The sequence below is a fragment of the Anticarsia gemmatalis genome, chromosome 22 (genome assembly GCF_050436995.1).
Source record: "Anticarsia gemmatalis isolate Benzon Research Colony breed Stoneville strain chromosome 22, ilAntGemm2 primary, whole genome shotgun sequence".
Taxonomy (NCBI): Eukaryota; Metazoa; Arthropoda; class Insecta; order Lepidoptera; family Erebidae; genus Anticarsia; species Anticarsia gemmatalis.
Window position 1 is genome coordinate 2,808,714 of NC_134766.1, and position 23,754 is coordinate 2,832,467.

General features: G+C 35.2%; 2 protein-coding genes across 4 annotated transcripts in view; one reads left to right on the forward strand and one right to left on the reverse strand.

Annotated features, from left to right (window-relative positions):
- Window positions 1-375: 375 nt before the first annotated feature.
- LOC142982614 (nuclear transcription factor Y subunit gamma-like) lies at window positions 376-7,825 on the reverse strand. Of its 2 annotated transcripts, XM_076129207.1 has the most exons (8): window positions 7,574-7,825; window positions 5,962-6,106; window positions 4,770-4,955; window positions 4,116-4,256; window positions 3,212-3,295; window positions 2,690-2,800; window positions 2,143-2,250; window positions 376-1,722 (listed from the first exon to the last, which is right to left on the reverse strand). In XM_076129207.1, exons 1-8 carry the CDS (start codon window positions 7,597-7,599, stop codon window positions 1,648-1,650), a joined length of 876 nt encoding a protein of 291 aa, XP_075985322.1. In that variant the 5' UTR covers window positions 7,600-7,825; the 3' UTR covers window positions 376-1,647. The 2 variants fall into 2 exon arrangements, with proteins under 2 accessions (XP_075985322.1, XP_075985323.1); XM_076129208.1 differs by lacking the exon at window positions 3,212-3,295.
- Window positions 7,826-8,090: 265 nt separating this feature from the next.
- LOC142982742 (zinc finger protein ubi-d4-like) overlaps window positions 8,091-23,754 on the forward strand; it is a 31,685-nt gene continuing 16,021 nt past the window's right edge. For both annotated transcript variants that reach the window (XM_076129418.1, XM_076129417.1), the window contains exons 1-8: window positions 8,091-8,170; window positions 8,310-8,419; window positions 8,963-9,056; window positions 9,483-9,663; window positions 10,062-10,262; window positions 10,981-11,062; window positions 21,907-22,140; window positions 23,290-23,474. In XM_076129418.1, the coding sequence (XP_075985533.1) occupies window positions 8,115-8,170; window positions 8,310-8,419; window positions 8,963-9,056; window positions 9,483-9,663; window positions 10,062-10,262; window positions 10,981-11,062; window positions 21,907-22,140; window positions 23,290-23,474 (1,143 nt within the window). In that variant the 5' untranslated portion in view covers window positions 8,091-8,114. The remainder of the gene's footprint in view (window positions 8,171-8,309; window positions 8,420-8,962; window positions 9,057-9,482; window positions 9,664-10,061; window positions 10,263-10,980; window positions 11,063-21,906; window positions 22,141-23,289; window positions 23,475-23,754) is intronic.

Genomic DNA, 23,754 nt, shown 5'->3' on the forward strand with positions numbered 1-23,754 from the left:
CTGTGGACTATAATGTTCTAAATGATGAGTTTTCTATGCTACAACCATGCAAAACAAGCTCTCTACAAAATTGTTGGACTATAGTTATAATTTATTTGCTTTAGTATGCATGCTAGACATGTATAAATTATTAAAATTGAAAGTGTTATAATCAATGTAGCATTTCAAAAGATTTAAAATTACTGTATGTATTATTTGAATTTAAGTTTTTTATTATTGTATTTCCATAAATATAATAATTTAAATATGTACTTTAATCCTATTTTTATTAATGTATGAAGTCCTAAGATTGATTTATTTTTCTCATATGTGTGTTAGTGATTAGTAAATAAGGAATGTAATGATAACCAATATTTTTTCTAATAAAACTAAAATTTCTTCATTTGTGTGTTTATTTCATAACTTATTCTTCTATACTTATACATCAAATAACACTTACTAGATCCCTATTACCAACTTATAATTTAGTTTGATTTTTCAATGATATTGAATGTACAAATTATAAATACAATTTCATCATCAGCCTATAACATAAAAGGAATACATATTAAGCCATTACTGTCCCATTGCTGGACAAGGGTCGTTTCCTAAAATTATAGAGGTCTATGCTAGGCCTGAGTCCACCGCACTTAGCCAAATGCAGGTTGAGGACTTAGCATCCTAAAGGTTTCAAATTATCATAAAAAAAAATTATATGTTTCAGATACCAACAAAATATAATATTTTTCATCATATTAGTAAATTACATTCATAATATAGATATGTACAATATTATGCAACAATTTAATTACATTTGTATAGCCTCTCCATCAATTTTAATGCTTTGACCAATCTCGTACCACAATTTGTCAAAAAGTCAAAGTAATTTAAAAAAACTCTTCTAGAAATATAGTTTGTTTGAATTAACTACACATTGTTTCCTAAACGACAAATGTGAGTCATCTATCCCATCCTATTTTTCACAGATACTATTTAATATGATACAAAGCAAATGTGTTTTCCAAGGTCTGTGAATATTTGTTTAACTACCAAACAACCTTTTCAGTCAACTGTGACAAAACTATTGCTCAACCTGTTCTTGTATACTTTAATAAATACATGATGTCTTATGGAAGGGGCAACTAAATATTTATTAGAAAATAGTTTTAATGAATGGAAGAACTATGCACAACTATAGATTGTTTAAAAACCAGTCAGTTAATAAGTTTTTGTAGTGAGAAGTTCATTGGAATTATTATATCGCTAATGAGCTATATTTGTTGGATTAATTATATGTACAGACTCACACAAGGTAGGCAAGACTTAAATTCTTCTGCAAATGACTTGACACTTGTTTCAGCAGTGAGTGAAAGGTATACATTGTCTGACCAAACTATATCAATGATGTTATATTTCATATTAAATTACAGTAGTCACAGCCACTCGAATAGCAAATTCCTGCATTGCATGAATCTGTACACAATATCAAACAGTTGAGACAACTATTTCATCTTCCGAACATAATCTAGGACAGAACGCCAGCACATTTACACATTCGCTCCACATTTACCAGTTTCCTCGAGGCTCAACATCCTTGTCACTATACACTAACACTGTACACTAATCACTGTCTTCTTCATACTCCACTTGAGCATTAGTCACTAGGCACTAGGATTCGTCCTGTGATGTTGCTACTTGCGCTAGAAATACTTGCTGCTGAGGTTGGTGTTGTTGCGATGAAACCTGCAGTTTAAAATAGGTATGTAAATAAAGGCTGAATGTGTTTCTTCTCGGGTGGTATACGAAAGCTAAATTAGCCAACTTTGTAGAAGTTTGTGTGTAAACAATTTTCAAATACTTAGGAACACTATTTTTTCTACTTTAAGAGACGGGTTAACATGTGTTTTACGAAGTGGCATCGAAATAAATTTGAAACTTTGGGCGTTTGAAAATAAAACTCAAATGCCCTCGCTTTTTTAACAAACTACTACTGCACTATACTCTACTGTTAAATGAAATCAGAGTAGACTCAAATTCACTACCTAATAAAATTGCTTTTAGGTCCGTAACAACAGATCATTATTTTCATTTGAAAAATTGTTTCTTAAAACTGTGCTCTTAAGTTGATACTAGTATTATTAAAGACTTAAATGGTGTATTTACCTGAATAATTTGTGATTGTTGTGGCTGTGCCTGTATGATGATGGGCTGGTTCGGATTGTTCTGCACTTGCATGCGGATCATGTTCAGTTGTGCTTGAGTTAGCTGGATCTGGAACATACGAAGGTATTTGGCGTTATAACTTTCTTTAATGCTGATACTTTATTAATGAGAAGTTTTTCTAGGACTACAGTCTACTATGTTGCTGTAGATGCATGGCTGAATGCTATCACCTTACCACGTAGGTAAAAGTACGAGAAACACTCAGAAAATAATGTGTATAGGTACATTCTGTGTAAGGTTAAAGTTTTGATAATAATTAAACTATTGATAATAATGTCTAGCCGATATTCCGATTACATCGGCAAACTGGCCGCTGTAAGATAAAAATAAGGCTGTGAAAAGAGACTGAAGTGGTTTTCAATTATTGAAATTGGTGTTTAGTTTTAACAGGTAGGTATAAAATTTTGAGCCTGATTCATTTTGTTCAATAAAATGCCTATGGTCTCGTCACCCAAAGCTTGTCATTATAAAAGTTATCTCTACATACAGGTAATTGCTGTAGTTCTCCAGACGGTGTGAGGACTTGCTGCACGAGCGTGACGGGCGGCTGTGACACTGCCACGTTGTTGGATGTCGTGCCACCAGATGCGTTTGATGCCTGGAAAATATGACAAAAAAAATTACATAAAATAATATGAACACTATTATCCCATTTGAGGGACAAATTTAATTAAAGAGCTCGTCTACGCAGACAGATAGAAAAACACATGCACACACACACATCTACAAATCAGTAAGGAAGCTATCGTGTGAGCAATAAAATGAAGATTTTAGATGTCTGCGAAAAAAGGGTTATTCCCTAAGTACCCCGATCCCTGAGGCTCCCGTCCCGGAGAGCACCGATTTATTTTTAAAATTTTTCATTAAAATAAAAATAAATCGGGTCCTCCGTGTCGGGGGCCTCGGGGATCGGGGTACTCAGGGATTAACCCGAAAATATCATGAGGATTGTAACTGTTATTTGGCTCCTAAATTAGGTATTTACGGTCAAAATGTTTTGTAACTTTACCTGTACGACCTGTGCACACGGCTGTAGGACGATTTGCGGCTGCGGCGCTGTTTGTAGCGTGGCCGCGTGTTGCGTCGTCATGTGCTATGTGCGTGATAAACAAACATTGTTACATACACTGTTAGAACTATTACACGAGAAAATATGAACGTGATATTTTTATTAGTTAATTAATTTAGATCAGGGGTTCCCAATCTTTTCTTAGTCCGGGACCACTTTTATATTATTCATGTCATTCGCGGACCACATTTTGACTTCCGCGGACCACCGGTTAGGAACCACTGATTTAGATGAAGTGGCACAAAAACTGCAATGATTTGTATTTATGCTTTGTTATTATACATAAACAATTAGTGATGAAACATACTGAATGAAGCATTTTATCCTATAAGTATACCAAAACTTGTATTTTAACACTACACATGAGTGAGCAAGTAAATTTGATAAACCTGTATTTATATATCATCCTACTTTTAGACAATTGGTAAATCTATCGCTGTTTGCCATTTCTCAATTAGTAAGCCGTGCCAGAATACAGAAAAGAAAAACCCAATAACACACATTTTGTACGACCCCGGTAATCGAACCGCCAACCTCACATGCAATTTGGGTTGCCAGATGGCCGGGATTTCCGGGATCGCCCCGGTATTTTGTATGTTGTCCCGTGTTCAGTAATTTTACTTTGCTGTTCCGGAATGAAAAATACTAGTTTTTACAAATTTACTATACTACGACCTCGCTTTTTTGGTCATTCCTACTTAGTATAGTCTCGGACCGGAGAACAAAACTCTGATTATGTTCGTGGCTGCCGAAATGTCCAGGAAATGATCAGCCCGGATGGCAACCCTGCATGCAACACCATTCGACCCACAAACATATTATTTAAATAGGTCATGTATCTTACCTGTTCAGTGACAGGGTTGCTTCTAGGCGGGTCGTACCGCGGCTTACTGGGCACGGGCGGCTTGACTTCATGCCGTGGCACTATGTCGATGAGGAAATCGAATTGATCGCACTTTGATATCGCCATTGCTATGTCGTTGCGCTGAAATGATGAGAAACAGGATTTAATTATTAGACTCTAGGATTGTACTTAAATACAATCGTATTGTTGCAGGTTAGTACTTTTTACTCCAAGAGGAGCTCGTGGCCTAGTTAGCAACAGCCGAGCGGATCAATCTCTGAAGTTAAGCTTCGCTTGTCAAGGTTCCTCTTTGGATGGGTGACCATCTTATACATATCGAGTTCCTCTGTGTTTCGGAAGGCCCGTTAAATTGTTGGTCTTTACTGTCTTTTTCAAAGATCTTGAAAAGTCGTTAACAGTAGTCAGAAGCTTGAAAGTCTGACAACCAGTCTTACCGAAGGGTATCTGATTATAACCCAGGTGACTGGGTTGTGGGGGCCCGATAGGCAATAATGATATAAAATCTTAAAAATAAGAAATCCCGCGGGTCCCGCGGATCCCGCAAGATCGGGATTGGAAAAGATATTATATTGACATAGACTGGAAGCCCTTCGTCCTACGCATCCAAGAGATCCTAAATCTGCCCATAATTACCTGTAAAGTCCTTCTCTTATTATCCTCAGTATGAGACCAGGCTCTCAGTGTGAGCTCGTGGATAAAGATCTCTGCCGCCTTAGCGAACAGTACCGGCGCTTCTGCCGATATCATCTTCACTTCCTCGTCCAGTTTCATGATCTTTTTTATACGCGCTAGTGGGAGAGCTTGGGATTTGAAGTCGTCCTGAAAAAACGGATTATGGTTAGCTGTTACGACTCACTGAAGAGTATGTATATCGCACGAATAATACAATGGTGCTGTAACTCAAAATACATATTTTTTCAGAATCGATGAATACCTTGCTTTTCACTCCCTATTATGGGTACAAAATAGGTAACTAAATGTTCTGAGTTTTAAAAATGAAATAGAGGATATTATTTTGTTACTAATAAATAAATAAAATATGGTATGCTTATAGTGTTAAGTCTAGTTGAAGAAGTGTCGATGTATTTTAAGTTACTACACTATTGTATTATTAGTGCGATAATATATGTTCTTGACCATTGTCCCACGCTAAGTGGAGTCGGCAGTAAAGTGATCATAATATATTTCAGCAGAGTGATAAACTACTTATATTCTGAGAAAGAATAGTTTACTACTTCTTTTAAGTCCTTGCGAGCGAAACCACGCGCTAAGACATGCGAAAGCTTGATCCGTATGTATTGTCCGTTCTTAAAAGGATCTTTTAAAGGTATTAGACGTAACAGTTTAGTGTTGGGACGTTTAATACTTGGAATGTTTGAGTCAGTCTGCGACCACGGTCAGTGTAACCTGCTCCGAAACATTGCAAGGTAAAATGCCTGTTCGAGTTAATCCCATATACCTATGTATATTTAAACTGATAATATGTGGTGGTTATGTAGTACAATAAACTTTCCTTGTATTAACTGTTAACCGTTGTAATTATAAAATTATCCTGTCACCTTTATAATAGTTAATCATTTGTACTTAAAAATATAAGCTTAAAAGCCCATTTAGTGCGTGATCAAACATTGGTACCTACCTATAAAATTAAAATATTCTACACCAAACAATCATATTAGTTTCACGTTAAACCAGCATTCAATCACGCGCTAATTTGAAATTTAAAACTACGATTTGACATTTTGTGTGAACCAATCGAATTAGATTTTCGACTCGATACCGTCGGGAGTAAGCTTGCTGACTGTGGTTTTACAAAAGCACTTACGGCATTAACTTTCTTGATATCATCTGTGACTTTAGTCCAGAACTGCTGGAGCGTCTGCTGGGACGTCTCCGTGGGATTGCTCTCCTCGATCACCTCGCCTTCTACCTCGCAAGCCTCCGCCACTGTTGACGGACCGGCTTGATCCCTGTACGAAATAGCGTGATAGTATTTTTAAAGAGAATTAACTGCTTCTGGGATCCGGTTGGCATTATACGACCAGCTCAGGCAGAATGGGTGGTAGGGCGTACGACTGGTTAAATTGGGTCTCTGACAGTGGACTTGGCTCCACCGTCAAATTGGAGGCGAGACTCTAAAGAAGGTCGATGGCCGTAGTGTCACGTTTTACGTTTGATTCCCCGCTCGGGCAAAGTGGTACCTACTGGTCTTTTCTTATTTATATTACACTAGCTGACCCGCGCAACTTCGCTTGCGTCACCTAAGAGAGAATGGGTCAGAATATTCCACGTTTTTGTAACACTTACTGTTACTCTGCTCCTATTCTATTGGTCGTAGCGTGATGATATAAAATATGCTTTTTTTTTCACGAAAAATATTCTCAAAATTATTTATACCTCATAATATAACGAAGTCGCGCTAACGCATATCCGCCATTAAAACAGTTGCCATGACAACGGAATGCTGTTAATTCAATGTCAATATAATATTGGTTATTCGCAACTTCGTTCACCACCTGAATTTTCCCGGGAAATGCGCATTTTCCCGGGGTAAAAAGTAGCCTATGTCCTTTCTCGGGTATCAAAATATCTCCATACCAAATTTCATGCAAATTGGTTCAGTAGTTTACGCGTGATTGAGTAGCAGACAGACAGACAGACAGACAGACAGACAGACAGACAGACAGACAGACAGAGTTACTTTCGCATTTATAATATTAGTATGGATTATACTTAATCGTTTCCCGAGTTTAGCAACGCTTACGCTGTCTGACAATATGTATATTATAGCTTCCGCAACGCAATTGCAATAAAATAATGATGTGAAAGTTTTTTTTTTTGGATTTTTTAACCTACTTGTAAAGTATCCATAAAATAATAATCAATAATGTATCGGCTTTACTCGACACATTGAACCAGAGCACTGCTGTTTTACGCGACTTGAAGGCGAATAATGTCTTTTTGTTTTCACTAATAAATTTCAGAATCACCTTGAGATATCATTACTGGAATAGTACTAATCAGAATACGTATCGCACCCCACACTTCGAGGTAGCGAGTTCGATTCCCGCCAGTAACATTTTCTAAAATTTCGCTCTTTTTATATTCAGTTAAGATCTGTCAACTTTTTTGTCAAAATATTTGAATAAGTCTCTATTCGAGATAAAAATCTGTGTTATTTTAGTTAAATCGTCAATACCTACTTTTCAGGGAGTTGGACTGATAAGTGATAACATATTTTTAATCATTTATAATGTAAACAAGCAAAGCCGGGAGGCTGAACGATACAAAATCATGAGAAAAATTAACACTAAACTAACTAATGCTTAGATAAAGCTTATTTTTCATCTAAATATTTATTAATCATTTTTTTTTGTGATGAAGTAACAAAATCACAAAAAAATACATCAAATATTATTATCGTAAGAGGAACTTACGCAGGCACAAAGAAACACACGGACATCTTGTGAAACTAACGCACGACACGCCGACCTCGAGTTTTTCACAAACTACACTTTATTTTCTCCAGAATAAATTATTGTAAATCACTATTTAGAAAATTAGTAACCGCTTCCAAAGTTAATAAAAACACAGTAACCAATAATCAGTGTAATATTTGGAGATCTCCAATCAACAATTACTTAAAATGCGCCAGACACACGATTCGTCCATCGATGACCAGTCACAAGCTTGACGTTTCATTTGTGTTACCATATGAACAGTGAAATAGCAAACTACTACGGAACCACTTCTTAAAATGATTTGATACTCGATAAACATTCACGAAGATCATCAAATTTACTTCCCTAACGCATAATAATATTTGTATAATATGAAGAATATTTGGCAGCGCGAATTTAACAAGGCGACAGCATATTTCAATGTAGTTTAGGAGTTAATGAAATAGTATACTGGCAACTGCGTCCGGAAGTTCAATAAACGTCAGTTGACGTCACCAAAGTAGCGTCTGCTAATAAAATGGCGGCGGCCGAGATTCAGATATCAAATCCTTCTAATTTAACAAAAATCGAAAGGTAATTAGAGTATTTAGGTTTATATGACCCAGTTTTTACGTTGATCAAAAAGCTATCTAGAAATGTTAACTTCCAGTGCTGTGAATAGTGTATGTCGAGAGTTTCGTATTCATGTTTACTCGCCATTATCTTGTTACAGTTTTCTCAATGATCCAAGCTACAAAGAAATTATTGAGAATTCCTCGACGTTCAATTCGCGACTATGTGCCGAAAGGAGGATGCGAATGCCATTTATCGACACCCAAACTGGTGAGTTATTGATTTTTACTATTGTTCATACAACGCCCATGGTCGCACAGTATCGATCTTGTAAACATAGCTTTTATGACTTTTATCACAACAATGATCTGTAGCCGGCATAATTATCTGATACAAAAGCTTTTGTTATTGTTGATGTTACGAATATTATATCAATCAGCAGGCTTTTGAATCATAATGTATTGTTTCCTATGTGCATTAAATTTTAAATGTCAATACCATCCAAGGTTTTTCTATCACACTGAAGGCTACTTTGTATTGAAGTAATTATTAAGAGTTTGACAAGAAACAATTTACAATAAACTTGGTAAAACTTATTAAATTAGTTAGAATTTTCTTTCTCATCGATAACTGAGAATAATATGTTTGTAATGTTATTAGCATATTTAATTTTATATTATGATCATACACTCTCCAGTTTGATACCAAATTTAGTTTCTTATTTTTCGTTACATGCCATACATACATAAAAGGCATGACATTTTGTGTGTAAATATTGACAAAAGTAATTTTACTATGTCATGTATGTTGCAGGGGTCGCTCAAAGCCACTGCAATCTGTTCATGACAAGGAGACAGCGCATGCCAGGACAGAAAGAAGGACAGGTGTACACTTATCCAGCACAGAGGTTTGTATTGTTAACATCATTATTTTTATCTACTTCTTTTGGGGTAGTATTTTTACTCTATGCCAGTTATCCAAGTGTGTATTTGGGTTTATCTAGGTAAAATTTTTCTATGAAACTAACTCGCTAAGGGGTCTGTTTGCACATAGTGTATGTAAAGCTATTGTATAATAATTGTTATCTATTTCGTAGAAACAATAAATTTTGGGTAAACTTTTTTTTTAGTTTATGGCACTTTGTAACTAAAAGCTTGAATGACATAGGATTTGCCTTAACCATTTTTCATTATTGAGACCTTGATGCTCTGTTAAGCTAACTGAACAGAACAATTCACCAACAAAAAGGTTTAAAGATAAATATCTTGGCCACAAATGAACTGTACTTTGGTGTCTATAACAAAACCATTATATCAATATTCTTAATTCACAGATGGCGCAAAGCCCGCCGCCAGTACCTCACAATGTCATCTACCCGATGGGGCTGGACAGGTGCCTCGGACTCGGCAGACAACACGGGCGAGGGTGAGAACAGCTCCGGTGTGCCTGGTGATGCACTGAACGCTGATGATAGCAGAGACGGCTCACAAACTGCAGCTAAAGATGATCCTAAGGTAAAAATATACTATGTTTTTCTGCAAAGTTATAGTTTCTGATTGATATTACACTTGCTAGAGCTCCTTGAGATAAATAATAATAACATTTAATAGAGAAATCAGAGAAAGGTTTTTAAAAGGGTCTTACGATTTTTTTGTCTAGTCAATTTAAATAGGGATCTTTGCTTCAAGGAAATTAAAGGTTAATGACTAACTTATGAGGTGTTATAAAGTGTTACTTTTTTGTATACTGGTTGTGTAGTTTTTTTATTGTGGTCAATATGTTGAACTTTGACATTTCCTTTCCTTGGAGAAGATCTCAATTGACAAGTGAAACTTAGATTAAAAAGATTCATATTCAAAGCTAATGACTCCCTAACCTAATGACTGACTAGCCTCTCTTACTTCTCCCCCAGGAATGGTTCTACGACGAGCTAGCAATGGAAGAGATGGAGACAGGCGAGGAGCCCGACCCGGAGTCGGACGAGGACTACTACGACGACACGTACGCGAACAGACGCAAGCGCCGCGGAGGAGCCACGCCGACAGGGCCGGGCTCCAGGGGCGGGCGGGTCAGGAAGCAGGCTGATGATACCACGCCCAAGAGAGGGAGAGCTGTAAGTAATAAGCATCTATAACATTTAGTAAGCCACTTGCTGCTACATGCTGACAAGCAGCTGACTTGTGTTACTCTAGCTATGAGAGCACAAACTGTAAGTATAATATGCATTAGATTTATACAGGTGTCAGGACAGTGCGACGTTACTGTCATAGCTGGGCTACCTCTATAGGTAGAGGTTAAGCAAATACGATAAGTCAGTAAGTGTAGGCTGATTCAACTCTACTGAGGTTTTAGTAACTTGTACTGTGTAGAAAATTATGATATCTATACTAATATTATAAAAGTTGAAGAGTTTGTTTGTTTGTTTGAACGCGCTAATCTCAGGAACTACTGGTCCGATTTGAAAAATGATTTCAGTGTTAGATAGCCCATTTATCTAGGAAGGTTATATAACATCACGCTACGGTCATAAGGAGCGGAGTAGCAACAAAAATGTTACAAAAACGGGGTAAATTTTGAAATTTTGACTCTTAGGTGACGCAAGCGAAGTTGTGCGGGTCATGTGCCATATATTGGAACTGTCTTTAGAATAGTATATACAAGACAGGATTCCTCACAGCATCTGACCAAATCTTGCCATTTATTTATTAATTATATTAAAAGTGGCTTCTCATGAGTCTTTTAAAAAGAGCCCTATATCATACTGGTAAATGTTTTTAAGACGATATTTACCTTACAACACCATATCAAGCAATCGTTCCTACCACTTGCAGGGTCGTGGTCGCGGCAAGCGCGCACAAGGTACTCTCCCGTACGAGGTGCCCGGCGACAGCGAGAAGCCCTTCGGCTGCGAACGTAAGTCCTCCCGCAGGCGACACTAGCGACCTCACTCGCCTTAGCTCAGGTTCTACACAACACTGTGGAAGGCTACAGTGATACAGGAGCTGTTTATATCTGCGTTGTATGATGTGAGAAGCTTTTGACAGTCTTTCAAATAACTTGTAAATCATTATTTGGTATGTCAGGCAATAACAGGAAGTTTAGATATCATTCTTAACTTTACTGTAAACCCAGTGTAATCAGGATTTTTGCAAACTAGAATATCTCATACAAAGTTTTACTTAGGCCGTGATTTTCTCTTGACTTAATGTCGATGGAGTAAAATTCTGCATGATGGCCAATTCTTGTGATTTTTTTAGGACACACATTGATTTAAACTCGTGTTCAAGTAGGAAAATAAACTACTGTGAGTAACAATCTTTTTAAACTATAACAAGTAAAGTTTTCTGTCAAAAGCTTCTAGCATAGCTCTGAAGAAGGAAGAGATTGGCTTCTTTTACACTGTCAGTTAAAGCCTTTGACTGCGTTTGGGCTTCAAAACGAACATTGAATTTCTACTCCTAGTTGTGGATACTTTTCAAAAACCTATCGTCTCTTTTTGAAGCAGATAACTTTTATAGTGATCTACAGAAATTGGCAATTTGTATACAATCATCCAGTTTTTATAGTTAGACATATCATAATGTTTCTTCAAACTAATTTACTGTGGAAAATGTGAGAAATACATACAATATTTGTGCACGACATTGCTATACTTTTAACTATGCCGTTTTAGTTTGATAATAGTTGTGAAATAATAACTGTTCACTTATCAGCACTTCCGTATAACAAGGTCACGTCTATATAGCGGCGATACTATAAGGATAAATAAAAAAAAACTATTGTCAACTTGTCAAACCTTTTTAGTTGGGTTATAAATAAAAACGAATGGCCAGAGACTCAAAACGCACTTAATTTTAAATATCACTAACGTTTCGTGCTGTCACTTTATAAAGGGTGTTGTAGCAATTCATATAACTTTAAACTTATAATTGAGCGTTTTTACGTATCTGGCCGCCAGTTTAACCACGCAGACGTAGCCAAGGACCTAAGTTAGTTACTAACAGCAAGTCTAACTAATAAACATAGTTTTATCTCTGATTAGTTTTCAAAGATTTGTCACTTTCAATCCACTTTGAAACTGTATATGAATGAAAAAGACAAAACACTAACTAATCAGACCCTTACACATTTATTAGTAAAACAGCAAGAATATTGTTTTCTTCTACATTTTTCACAGTAAATGCAATTTGTATCGTATATTCTAAACGTGAACACCAAGCAATACCAATAGGAATAGTTTTATAAACAGTAAACTTATCTATACTACCCCATCCTAAACAGTAGCGATGAAGATAGACATTCCGATCTGTGCAATACATTGTAGGGTTGAAGCGAGCAGTCGTTATGAAAACACCTAAAAAATCTACAAAAAGCTTAAAATCTTGTAAAGAGAAATTTATGGATACTTTCATACTGTCTTACTTATATCAAAAAGGTAAATAGAATTCAGTCTTAATAGAAACAAATACAATTTAGTTGTTCTAAAAATATTACAGGCGTTCTAAGGCTTGCTAAAGATTGAGACACCAAGTTTTATCATTTTGGTACGTGTAAACCAGACCCAGTTATCAATAACAATATCAAATTATTACTATGAGCGGACCGTATATGCACTTAACGAACGCAACACACGAATACGTCCCTACGTATGACTCTTGCAATAGCGTATACGCATTTAACGAACACGTGCGTGTACGTGCACGTACGAGAGTATATAATGAACATAATGTACTGCTTGCCTTCTACCCTGACATATAACCTTTTGAATAATGAAACACAAAGTGAAATTTGCTCAACAGTTGATGTAAATAGGACCTGAGCGTTTGTAGAACTATTCAATGATGCAGTGTTGTGAGTATAGCGGTGGATGAGAGACTTAAAATATTGGAAAAAGTAGTATCTTGACGTCAATAATTACTTCAAGTCGATGGTATGTAGCTACGTAATAATACAATATCCACAGATTCTGGGTGACTTACTACTTTGACACTAAGTTGGCTAAAATATTTTTTTTTTAAATATCGGATGGTTTAAACTACTAGCTACTATATGTCTGCCTGGAATAAAAACAATAATAATATAAACACTTTGAGTGCAAAATAGCAATTTGAATACAATTCGTCATTTGCTATACTATCATTATGTCAGGAACTAATAAGATATAAACCAATAAATAAATAAGGTATGAATAAAGCTCTCGTCTACCACTAAAACCACGACACAACTAGATTTATATACAAATATCATTGAAGTAAGCATCGCATAGTTATAAAATATATACATAGTGCAGGGCCAATGAGTACTGTAATAGTAGCAATAGCATCTAGGCGGGAAATAGCGAGCAATAATGCCAGGGAGGGCTTGTTATTGTGCGTCTTTATATACAAACATCTATTTAATATATAACATTCTCTCGTCACAGTTTTCGTTACCATACTCCTCCGAAACGGCTTGACCGATTCTCTTGAAATTTTGTGAGCATATTGAGTAGGTCTGAGAATCGGCCAACATCTATTTTTCAGTCGACACTTTTTTTTTAATGGCACAACAACGTTTGTCAGCTAGAACAATATATAACACTAGAAATGTCAAATATATAGTGGAAATGTACAACTTTTTCATGGTAGAATGATATGTTTTTCAAAATTTTCGGGTAGTTATTCTGATTGCGTGGTTTATACCACGGTGTTCATTTAATATCTTATACATATTGACCAAGGTCTGTTTTGACTCTAAAAAACCTAAATTATTTTTATTTGGTCAAAGAACCTGTAGGTCAAAAAATTAGAGGGTCTCGTCTTCTTCTCATACCCATTATTATCTTCTACATATGGACCAAGATGTGTTAAGAATCTAAAACTTTTTCTAAATTGTTTTTATTTGGTCAAAATCTTCTTCTCGTGCTTAGATTTATAATAAACATTGAAAGTCCTTTATTACGGCAGCTAAAATTCTTTCTAAAAATATTATTTTAAAGTATAAATTTTAATTATTTATTAAAAAATCTCACTTTCGTAATTGAGATGGCGTTAAATTAAATTATCAACATTTTATTTTCATTTCGGTCAAATCGACCTAGTCTTCCAAACCCATCTTCCGTACAATAGACGTACAATAATAAGCCGGTGTATATGTAAAGTGTCGCAAACATGCCTTTTCATTGTTATGTATGTATAATGTGAATAGTAGTTAGTACATAAGAATCTCTAAATACTGTCGGAATTAATGAAATTGCTAAATTATAGTTAAAATATAAGTAGGCGATGTGTTTTGTGGGTTTTGTGGAAATTACTACAAAAACAATCCTTATTGGGGCTGAAAACAAAGTTGATAAACAATATACCTCGCGCTAGAACGTTTTAAAGCAGTAGGGACTAAAGGAATAAAAGAAATATACTATTGAAATGGGCAAGGATTTGTCATTGCTGATATGTCTTAACTGTTGTTCGAATTGCCGTGATTTTGTCGACTAAATTCGTCGTCTTTTCTGACATTATGACAAGGATCTTAGGCCCAATGTAAATCAGAGAAGGAGCGGCGAAAATACTGAAGATAAATCAGTTTAAAATAAACCTTAACTCCTTTGATATGTGGATTAAAACGGCATGTCAAAAATCTATTATAAACCGGCGCGTCGTTCAACTGCCATGTTTTATACCACATGTAATAGTTCAGATTTATTTTAAATTGATCCGGTGTCTTCGACGCGCTACCGCTGATTCGCGTTGTGCCTAATATTGGTAGTCGAATAAGAGAAAGTTATTTCAAAAACATCTTGATAGATGCATTGGGGTTGCCAATGTTCCTATTATAACAACTAAAATCAACTAAATAGGTTTAGAAATTTCTAAAGTTGAAATGCAAGTAGTTTTTGATATAATTTCCACAAAACAACAAACTGTTAGGAATTGGAAGGTTATTAGTGGTCCCTTTATTTAACTATTTATATTATGGAGAAAAAAATTAATGCATTTAGATTGAGTTATCTATCAAGTTAAGACTAAATTATGTGCCCTGTCTCTGCCTGTACAAAACTTAGTGCAATTATTAAAATACCTGGTAGAATCCTCCCCATAATAAATAGGGGTGTTTATAGAAAATGGTTATTTAGTTTCATGTGTATTTTATTTGCGGTAGATAAGAAAGTGTTGCCTGAGGCCTTATACAATAATGAGCTGGAAAAATACCCTCGGTTGGCTTTTAAAAATGCGCTATTGCTTCTTATACTCAACCAAAACATACAGTTATTTATTTTTCTTTTCAACCAGTGAGCAAAAATACTGGTTCAAGTACATATTAACTTTTTTGATATGAGAAATTCAGAACCAATAACTACTAGTGTGCCAGTAAGTCTCTTCGTAGACAAGGTTATGAAAACCTTTGATGCTTAACGATTTTAGGCTTCAAGCGATTACAGCCATACAAATCAATTGAGGTTTGTACACGAATCGCGTCAGCATTCGTCCCGCGACTGAATTTGTATGGCGACAGTAACTTGAAGGCTAAAATCATTGAGTATCGGAGACTTGCGTAGCCTTATCTACAAAAGGCTTAATATTTATACATAATAGACAATTGGTATTTGAATTGTAACATTTGGAATTAGTCCCAAAAAAGGTTGTGAGATCCTAAACATCATAAAAAATATGTTTTACGAGTACGACTAGCAGTCTATCCAAGTAATGGTTTGGTTGGTATAAACTTCAGTTGTTATAATATATAGCATCAGAGGCAGGGCAAAATCGAGAACTATTGACTTCTTATTACTGTATATTTTGTTAACTGTACAACTGGTCTACAATGGCTTTATTTTGGCAGTAAACGCCTTAGTAGATAGTTGAAGAGGTAACGAGAGCATGGTATAGATAATAACACTCAAAAAAGTATGTGACTGGTCAGGTATTTCGTCAGAAAATCTGGAAAATTTATTGAATTTCTGGTGTTCCCATACATAACCGAAGGGCTTGCGTAGAAATTGTTTAAATTATCTTTAAATATGGTTGAAATCTCTAACTAAACGACAGCTCACAAGTCAGTAGCCAAAATATCAGATTCAATTAATTATGGACTTAATAAGTACAGAAAAATAATTCAAAATCACATTCTTTAGGGTTATTGAATACCATGTCAGTTTCTTAATAGGACATTTTCTCATTCGTTTTTCAACTACTTCTAAGGTTTATCTATAACTTGCCAAAAGTCATTGTAACTACAGGCACACATTGCCTAACTTCCTTAAGATGGCAGGAACCGATATACTTCCCATTAGTCTTCTCCATTGCTCATAAAATATGTTAGATACCGCGTTTTGCTATCAATGTTCCTTAAATAGACTACAGCTAGAATCGCTGGTAGGTAGACAAAATTTATTTCAAACATTTATTTACGTTAGGTATAGTCTCCAATCTTGGTTAGTGTGCTTCACGGTGGGATGGACTCAATACCCGACCCTTCTCTAACCCCCGGTTTCTGAGGTACATTAAGCTGTAGTTTATAGTTTAGCGTATAAAAAACGCTAGTGAATAGATAAACTACCTTTAAAAGTACTCAGAAGCGGGGGGTAAGTCTGCGAGGAGACCCCTCCCCAGCAGCCGCACGGTTTAAGCCAATGTACATAAGATGAGTAGGTCTTTTACTGATCTTACTTTTCATAATCTTATTGTATTGTTTTGGTAAAAGTATATTCTGTCTTATTTACTCTTACCAGAAAGAAAAGGACAATGTACTGTGAATAAAATGTGCTAAAATACTTCTTTTTGAGTCAGGATAGCAGTATTTTCAGTCCTGTTAAGTATCGTGGTTTTAATATAAAAACTAAGAAGATCTGGGTAAATTTTATACATTGAGACAACAATAAATAGTTCTACAAAACTAGGAACATTGATAGCAAAACGCGGTTCAGTTTTTAGTAAAAATTATATAATGTGTGTGTACATGTAAAGACAGATGTTATACACGATTGTTCTTCGAATGCACCTATTAGTGGATACGTATTTAGTTATTGGGAGTTGTCTTTATGTGTACGTACATTGACTGGGGGTTTTGAACTGTCAAACGTGGAAGGGGGCATAATATAATTATAGAAGTACGTAACTACAAAAAACGATTAATACTTTTGATATATGGTATTGAAATACGATGTTTCAAATGCTGGTAAAAGTGCGTAAGAAAGCTAGAGAAATAGGCATTTTTATAGTACTTGTTTATTTGTCTAATTCAATATGATGGTAGATTTAACATACTACCCATAATGCTTGCAAAATTCCTTAGGTTTTATCCTCCTTTCCATGTTTTGACTTTTTAAAATGATCAGTCAAAATCAGTCAATTACAGCTGAAAGTTCAAAAAAAGCAAAAATTTTAATACGGAACTGAAAACACCAATGAATTGAAAAAAATCTAAAAAAAGTAATGTTTTTTTACACTGCCACGTAATTATCTTTATTATCGAAATACATTAGCGTAGTGTGTTATTTATAATGTAGGCTAGACTAGTTATATTTTACAAATTGTTTATATGCCATTCCCTTTACTCGAACTGTGAGTGAGAAACCTTGTAAAATCACTGTTATTTTTGTTCAATAACATTTTGTAACAACATATGATATAGTGTATTCGTCAACAAACACAATTATATCAGAGTTTTTAGTGTAGGTACGCGCCAAATAACTTTGCGTGTGAACATGGCCGTCAACCGTTGCCAGATAATAAAATAATAAAAGCAAGAGATTTTGGAGTAGGTAATAGAGGCGTAACAACGACGATGTCTATCTGTTCCGTCTTGCACTCCTCTCCCAAGAGCCGAGTTCATAGGCTTATGAATAAGTGACGTACAACCTGTCCGATTGATAAAGCTATTTGAAAAACTAACAATATTCTGCTGGGTAAGCTAACCGATACTTATTCATAAGCAGTGAAATCACTCAGGAGAAGAATACTAGTGAAATTTGTAAAAATCTGTTCGTTAAACAGTGTTATAGCAATGTTATTGAACAAAGAATAACTTAATCAGGTTTTCTATAAGGTTTAATGTGTGACTTGTAAAGAGAATCGCCTTTAAATGTGTTTTCTTCGACATGCAGCTATGATTTAAATGTGTGGATGCAATGGCCTGTTTCATTGGAAGGCGTTTTGTGCCTTTTTGTCGTTCTAAAATATATTAAGGCTAATTCATCGCAATATTAATTCAGCTTACATATTCGCGTTAAGAGAGAAACATCATCATATGTTTTGAAACATAAGTCGCTTACGCTCTTCTTTTCGGGCTAGTTTCACGGTATGGAAGTATCGGATAAGCTCTAGATAGAAAATATATTCCATTTGATAAGCTAACCGATACTTATCCAGAAGTGAAACTGGCCATTAAACTTATTTCTAAAAGTGGCGGTTCGCAACAAAGACAAAGATACAAGACTGCGACCGTGTCTTTACTTACGATTTGTCTCATATTTTGGTCTTACTTGCGAACTGTTTCATATGCATTACTTAAAGTACCGGTCGCCGTCTCATTTCTCGGTTTCCTATCTCTGTCGTGGCACGAACCTCCGCCCTTTACATTCTATAGAAATTGTGTCTTGAAATGAATTTCCTAAGAGTAAGAGTAAAATTAGGACAAATAAGAATTCAACAATTAGTAAATTGTAATTAACTTCAAAATTAATTAGCAATAATAAACGTTTTGTGTATGTGTCGTTTGGTATAGTAATTATAGTAGGTCAATTAAATCATAGCTCATGTCACTATTATAAACCGGATCTTATGAATTAATCACAATTTAATTATCACAATGTTTTTTTTAAATTAACGCACCGATTGGTTTGAACGTGACGACTCATGTGTCTGTGATAGTTTATTTATTTTTTTCAATTTTTTTTCTCATAATATTAGGAAAAATTCTCTGTTTTCGTCTATGGTCAATGACTAAAGTTTTGCGAGCTAAATTGCTGAGCCTGTGTCAAAATTTATTTCGATTTCTTGCCTGTAATGTGTCTTATTTATTAAAATTGCCTAATATTGTAAGCTAAATTAAATTAGGAGTTTTTGAGTAATAGGGTAACTAAATTTTGAGGTAATTGTATTAGCAAAATTTACTACTTTTTGGTATAATATCTTAGAGCTGGGGACGTCTTGATGTCGTAAATAACCCAGTGTACTATAAATTATTATAGTTATTTATTAATTCTGGGTAGCTGACTAAAGATTCCCAAATTTCAAGGTGATAATTCAATCACATTAAGATTTCAGCATGAAAGTTTCAATTCAATCGGCTAAACCTGTTTCAAGAAGCATTTCATGCCTGCCTTAGGTACTCTTTTCAATTTGAATTCTATAACAATGATGGTAATTCAGATTCTTACAGTGAAAAAGTTTTATACCACGTTTTAATATGTATGCATCTTTATTACTAAGCATATAAAAGTAAATTTAACCCATTAATGTCACACTCCTGGCCACAGTCTCCTCCCGGAATGAGGGAGGGGATAAGCCTTGAGTCTACCACGCTGGCCAAGTGCGGTTTAAGACTAGGCATCTTATTATAATTGGCAAATATATAAAATTGTATTTTAGGCTAAGAGCTCACAGGCATAATACTAAAGCATAATTTGAGGTATTTAAATCAAAATTACAGTATTATAGGTAAAATTTTAGTCATTGTACAACTCTTATGCGTTTGGTTATCAATTGTATTCTATTATTTAATGTTACTTATATGACACATTTACCTACAAACGTTTTTAATATTGAGACAAATTTTATCGGTTTTTATAAAGATTATACACTGATTTATAATACACAATGAAATAGGACACTTTTATTATGCGCTATAGAAATTTTACAGATACAAATGTGTAGCATTAACCGGTCAATGTGGACATTATAGGTTAAGTTATAAGTTACTCTCAGTTTCTATTTGTACAATGTCGACATTGACCGGTTAGTTCGGACACTTTTTATATAAATTGTGGGTAATGTAGTCTATAGTTTTCTTTATTTCTTGTATGTTTGTGGAGCAGTGAAGTATTAGGCGATGTTATTCTTAGATCCAAACTACACTGCCGTGCACAAAAATTGGACACTTTACACCAACATTTCCTTTCAAATGAGGTATAAACTAGGTCAGTTTTGTGCACGACAGTGTACTATTATCACCCAAAGATTGTTATGAATTTATACAAGAAATATTTATGTTGAATAACAAATAAAATTATCCAATGTATAAGTTTTTATTCTTGTAGTAGTTCTTTATAATGACTCCAAAGTTTGGATCTGGTCAGTGAGCTGTAGACTTTGCTCGTACGGATATGACGTCATTATTTTGCTGTGTTTTTCGAAATTATGAAGAAATGTTAGGAATTTGTGCGTCGTATATTTATTTCTTACAGTGATTTAGGAATCGGTTCGAAATATTACGGATTGCGGATGAAATAGAGTTTTATGTTCATTGAAATAATATTAGTTTTTTACATCATCTAACATACAAAAGTATATTAAAATGTTTATTTCATGTTATTATACTAAAATGTACTTTCGTAAAATTATTTTTTTCTTTGAAATTTACATATGTATACCTTTAATCAAAGTCATATTTTTGAAATGTAAGTTTTTAGGCATATTGTTACACACAAAGATATACTATTAAATGTTTCTTTAATATTATTCCAATGAATCAACTCTATACATATTATAACGTTTTATTTGTTATTTGTTAGCCATTTATTTCAGAGCAAACTCTACAGCATCGACTTGTAATATTTTAAATTGAACAAAAAGTCTTTGCGCTGGGCGATCCATAGATTTGAAGTCATCAATCATACCCTGCCCCGCGGAGCGTCCTTAGAACTGAACATAGAATGAATCACGACGGGCCGGCTTTCCACCACTTTTTGTTAATATAAGAACATTCTGGAAATATTGAGAACATTTTTATGAGTTAAATGAAATTTTTGAGATATATTTTGATTAAAATCAGTTTTGTGCACTCTTTTTTGGGGTTAAATTAACTGCATTGTCTTCAAAATTAAAAAAAACGTTATGGTAAAGTTATTTCAATCTTCATTATACGCAGTAAATTGTTTTTTTATTAGAATTTCATTCAAACTAACGCGCCGAAAATATTAAATCATCTTTTTTCAATCCTAGGGTAATATTTAATCGAGAAATTCTTCTTTTGGTTTTTTATTAAAATTTGTATGGGGATATCTTGGGGACAAATTCATCAAAAATATCAAAACCAGAGTGCACCAAACTTTAAACAAGTAAAATCAAGAATGTTCTTATAAACCTCGGCAATACATAATGATTGATGACGGATAATTATTGGAAGGCTTCGTTTCTGTTCGCCGACGCCGTCGTGGTGCCTCCTCTGTTCTGTTCTGTTGACGCTAACTCACTCTTTACGTATTATACACGAACTTGTTACTGTGTGTGCAGACGGAGGCATCACGGACGGTGAGTAAGTGTTTCAATATGTTGTGTTATATACTGTTGTTGATACGTGGTCGGGTTTTGTTTTGTGGTTAAGTTAAGCTTCTCATTTGTAACTAAAATGGTCTAAAATCAACGTATACGTAGTGTTTATAAAGATGAAGAGGTATAGTCTGACGAACACCGATATAGAAGTCATGACTGTAATCTAAATGTATTTGTATAGCTACAAAAATGCACTGAAGTTAAGATAAACTTCACTTGATAAGCACAAAACAAAATCCAATCACATAATTCTTATGTATAAATTGTAACAAGAGATTTCATGGACAGTTTGCGGCGCGAAGTACAAGACCCGGCCGGGGCTGACGTACCACTTCACGCACACGCACAAGGAGCCGGCCGCGGGCGCGGGCGGGCCGGCCGCCGGCGCCAGCGACGGGGACTCGCGCGACAGTCGCGGCGGCGCGCACACCCCGCCCGCGCACCCCGCCGCGCCCCCGCAGCCCGCCACGGAGTATCAAGACAGTTATGTCACCTTTCTGAATAATCCTGTTGTTGGCACTGGTGAGTGGGTGCTTTGTTGTAGTTAGTTATGTAGATTAGCTCACGAATCCACCACCGACACGATAAACGTGGTCTTTCCGTATCTTGAGATGTTTTTCCCTAAAGCTCAGCTCTCTCTTTACATGGATCGTACTCCAAATTATAGTTCGTACAGTCCGTTACACTGTTTCTTTAATAAGTCAGTCTACTCTCATCTACGTCAGTGTCAGCCAATTGACCACATGTAAAAGTTTTCAACAGACAGACAGATAGAGACAAACTACATCCTATTAAGTATACAATTTCCGTCTTATAGGACTTGTTCTGGACAATTTGGGCCTTGACCTGATTAAAAATCTATACACCTAGAAAATATTTCATGAGAATTACATTGCTTGCCCATAAAATTTTTCTATATTTTGGCTCCCACCGTAGTCGATTAAATGTGGCATGCGTATTTTAGACAAAAGTAAAAATTAAATCGATATAGATGAATGACTAGTCTAAATGTTTTATTTAGATATTAGATTTTATTATTGTTTGAATTATACTGTTCGAGTAAATTAGTGAATGCTTGTTTTTTTGTTTGCACTTAGATTTATAATTTAGAATGTGTTTATTGCGTGAATTTTTTTTGGAACGTTTTTAAAGCGAGTGCCTTGTTGCGTATACGCTCGGAACTTACGTATACGGGTGTATACGCACATAGTCGGTTTCAAAATGTTCTCAAAGATGTGTGTTAATGTTAGATGTTAGTATATTATGTTGCACAAATATTTAGTACACGCTATGACCCACTACGATTTGAACTACAATTACAATAGTTTTAACAATTTGGTAGTAATTAAGATTTGAAAGCATTGATTGGTATTTTATTCATTTAGATATAAAATGAGATCTTATATAAAAAAATTGTTTCATTATGGATATGTGGCGGCTTAGTAGAAACTACTGTAAATAGACCCAAGTACCCAATTTTCTTTAGTTTCGTTATGGATAAACTACAAATCAATGTCAACTCCAAAATTTAACGGTACAAATTAATTTGTTTTTAATTTACAAACCGCTTACTAACTCACTGGTTAACTCCACTCAACCAAACGCTTTCACCGTGCTTTGCTTAACGTAATTATTTAAATGTTCGCAATATACTGAGCGTGGTGTGTACAGCAGGGCTCCCGACGCCCGCGGCCCGGCGGTCGCCGCCGCCGCGCCCGGCCTCGGCCGACACGTCGAGCTCGGACTCGGCGCATGTACCACTCGCCGCTGCTGCTGCTGCTGCTGCCGCCGCAGCGCCAGCACCCGCGCCGTCAGCTAGTGGCGCCCCTATGGACCATAAGGAACCTGATACTAAGGTACAATACTCTAAAACACTTGATGATCTTGTAAATTTCCTCTTAAGTTGAATTTTAGCACCGTTTTACAATTCAGTGTCGATTTATTATCGCGAAAAGTGTGATCAAAAGACGAATGTATATTTGTGTTTGTTTTGTAACATTGAAAAAGTAACAATGACTTAAAGGGATTAGCACACTATCCACAAAATTATGATTTCTTAAATAAAAAAAACTACATCTTTTCAAACTGGATATGGACCAATTATATTGAATAAATAAATACTTTAGGTGTTGAATG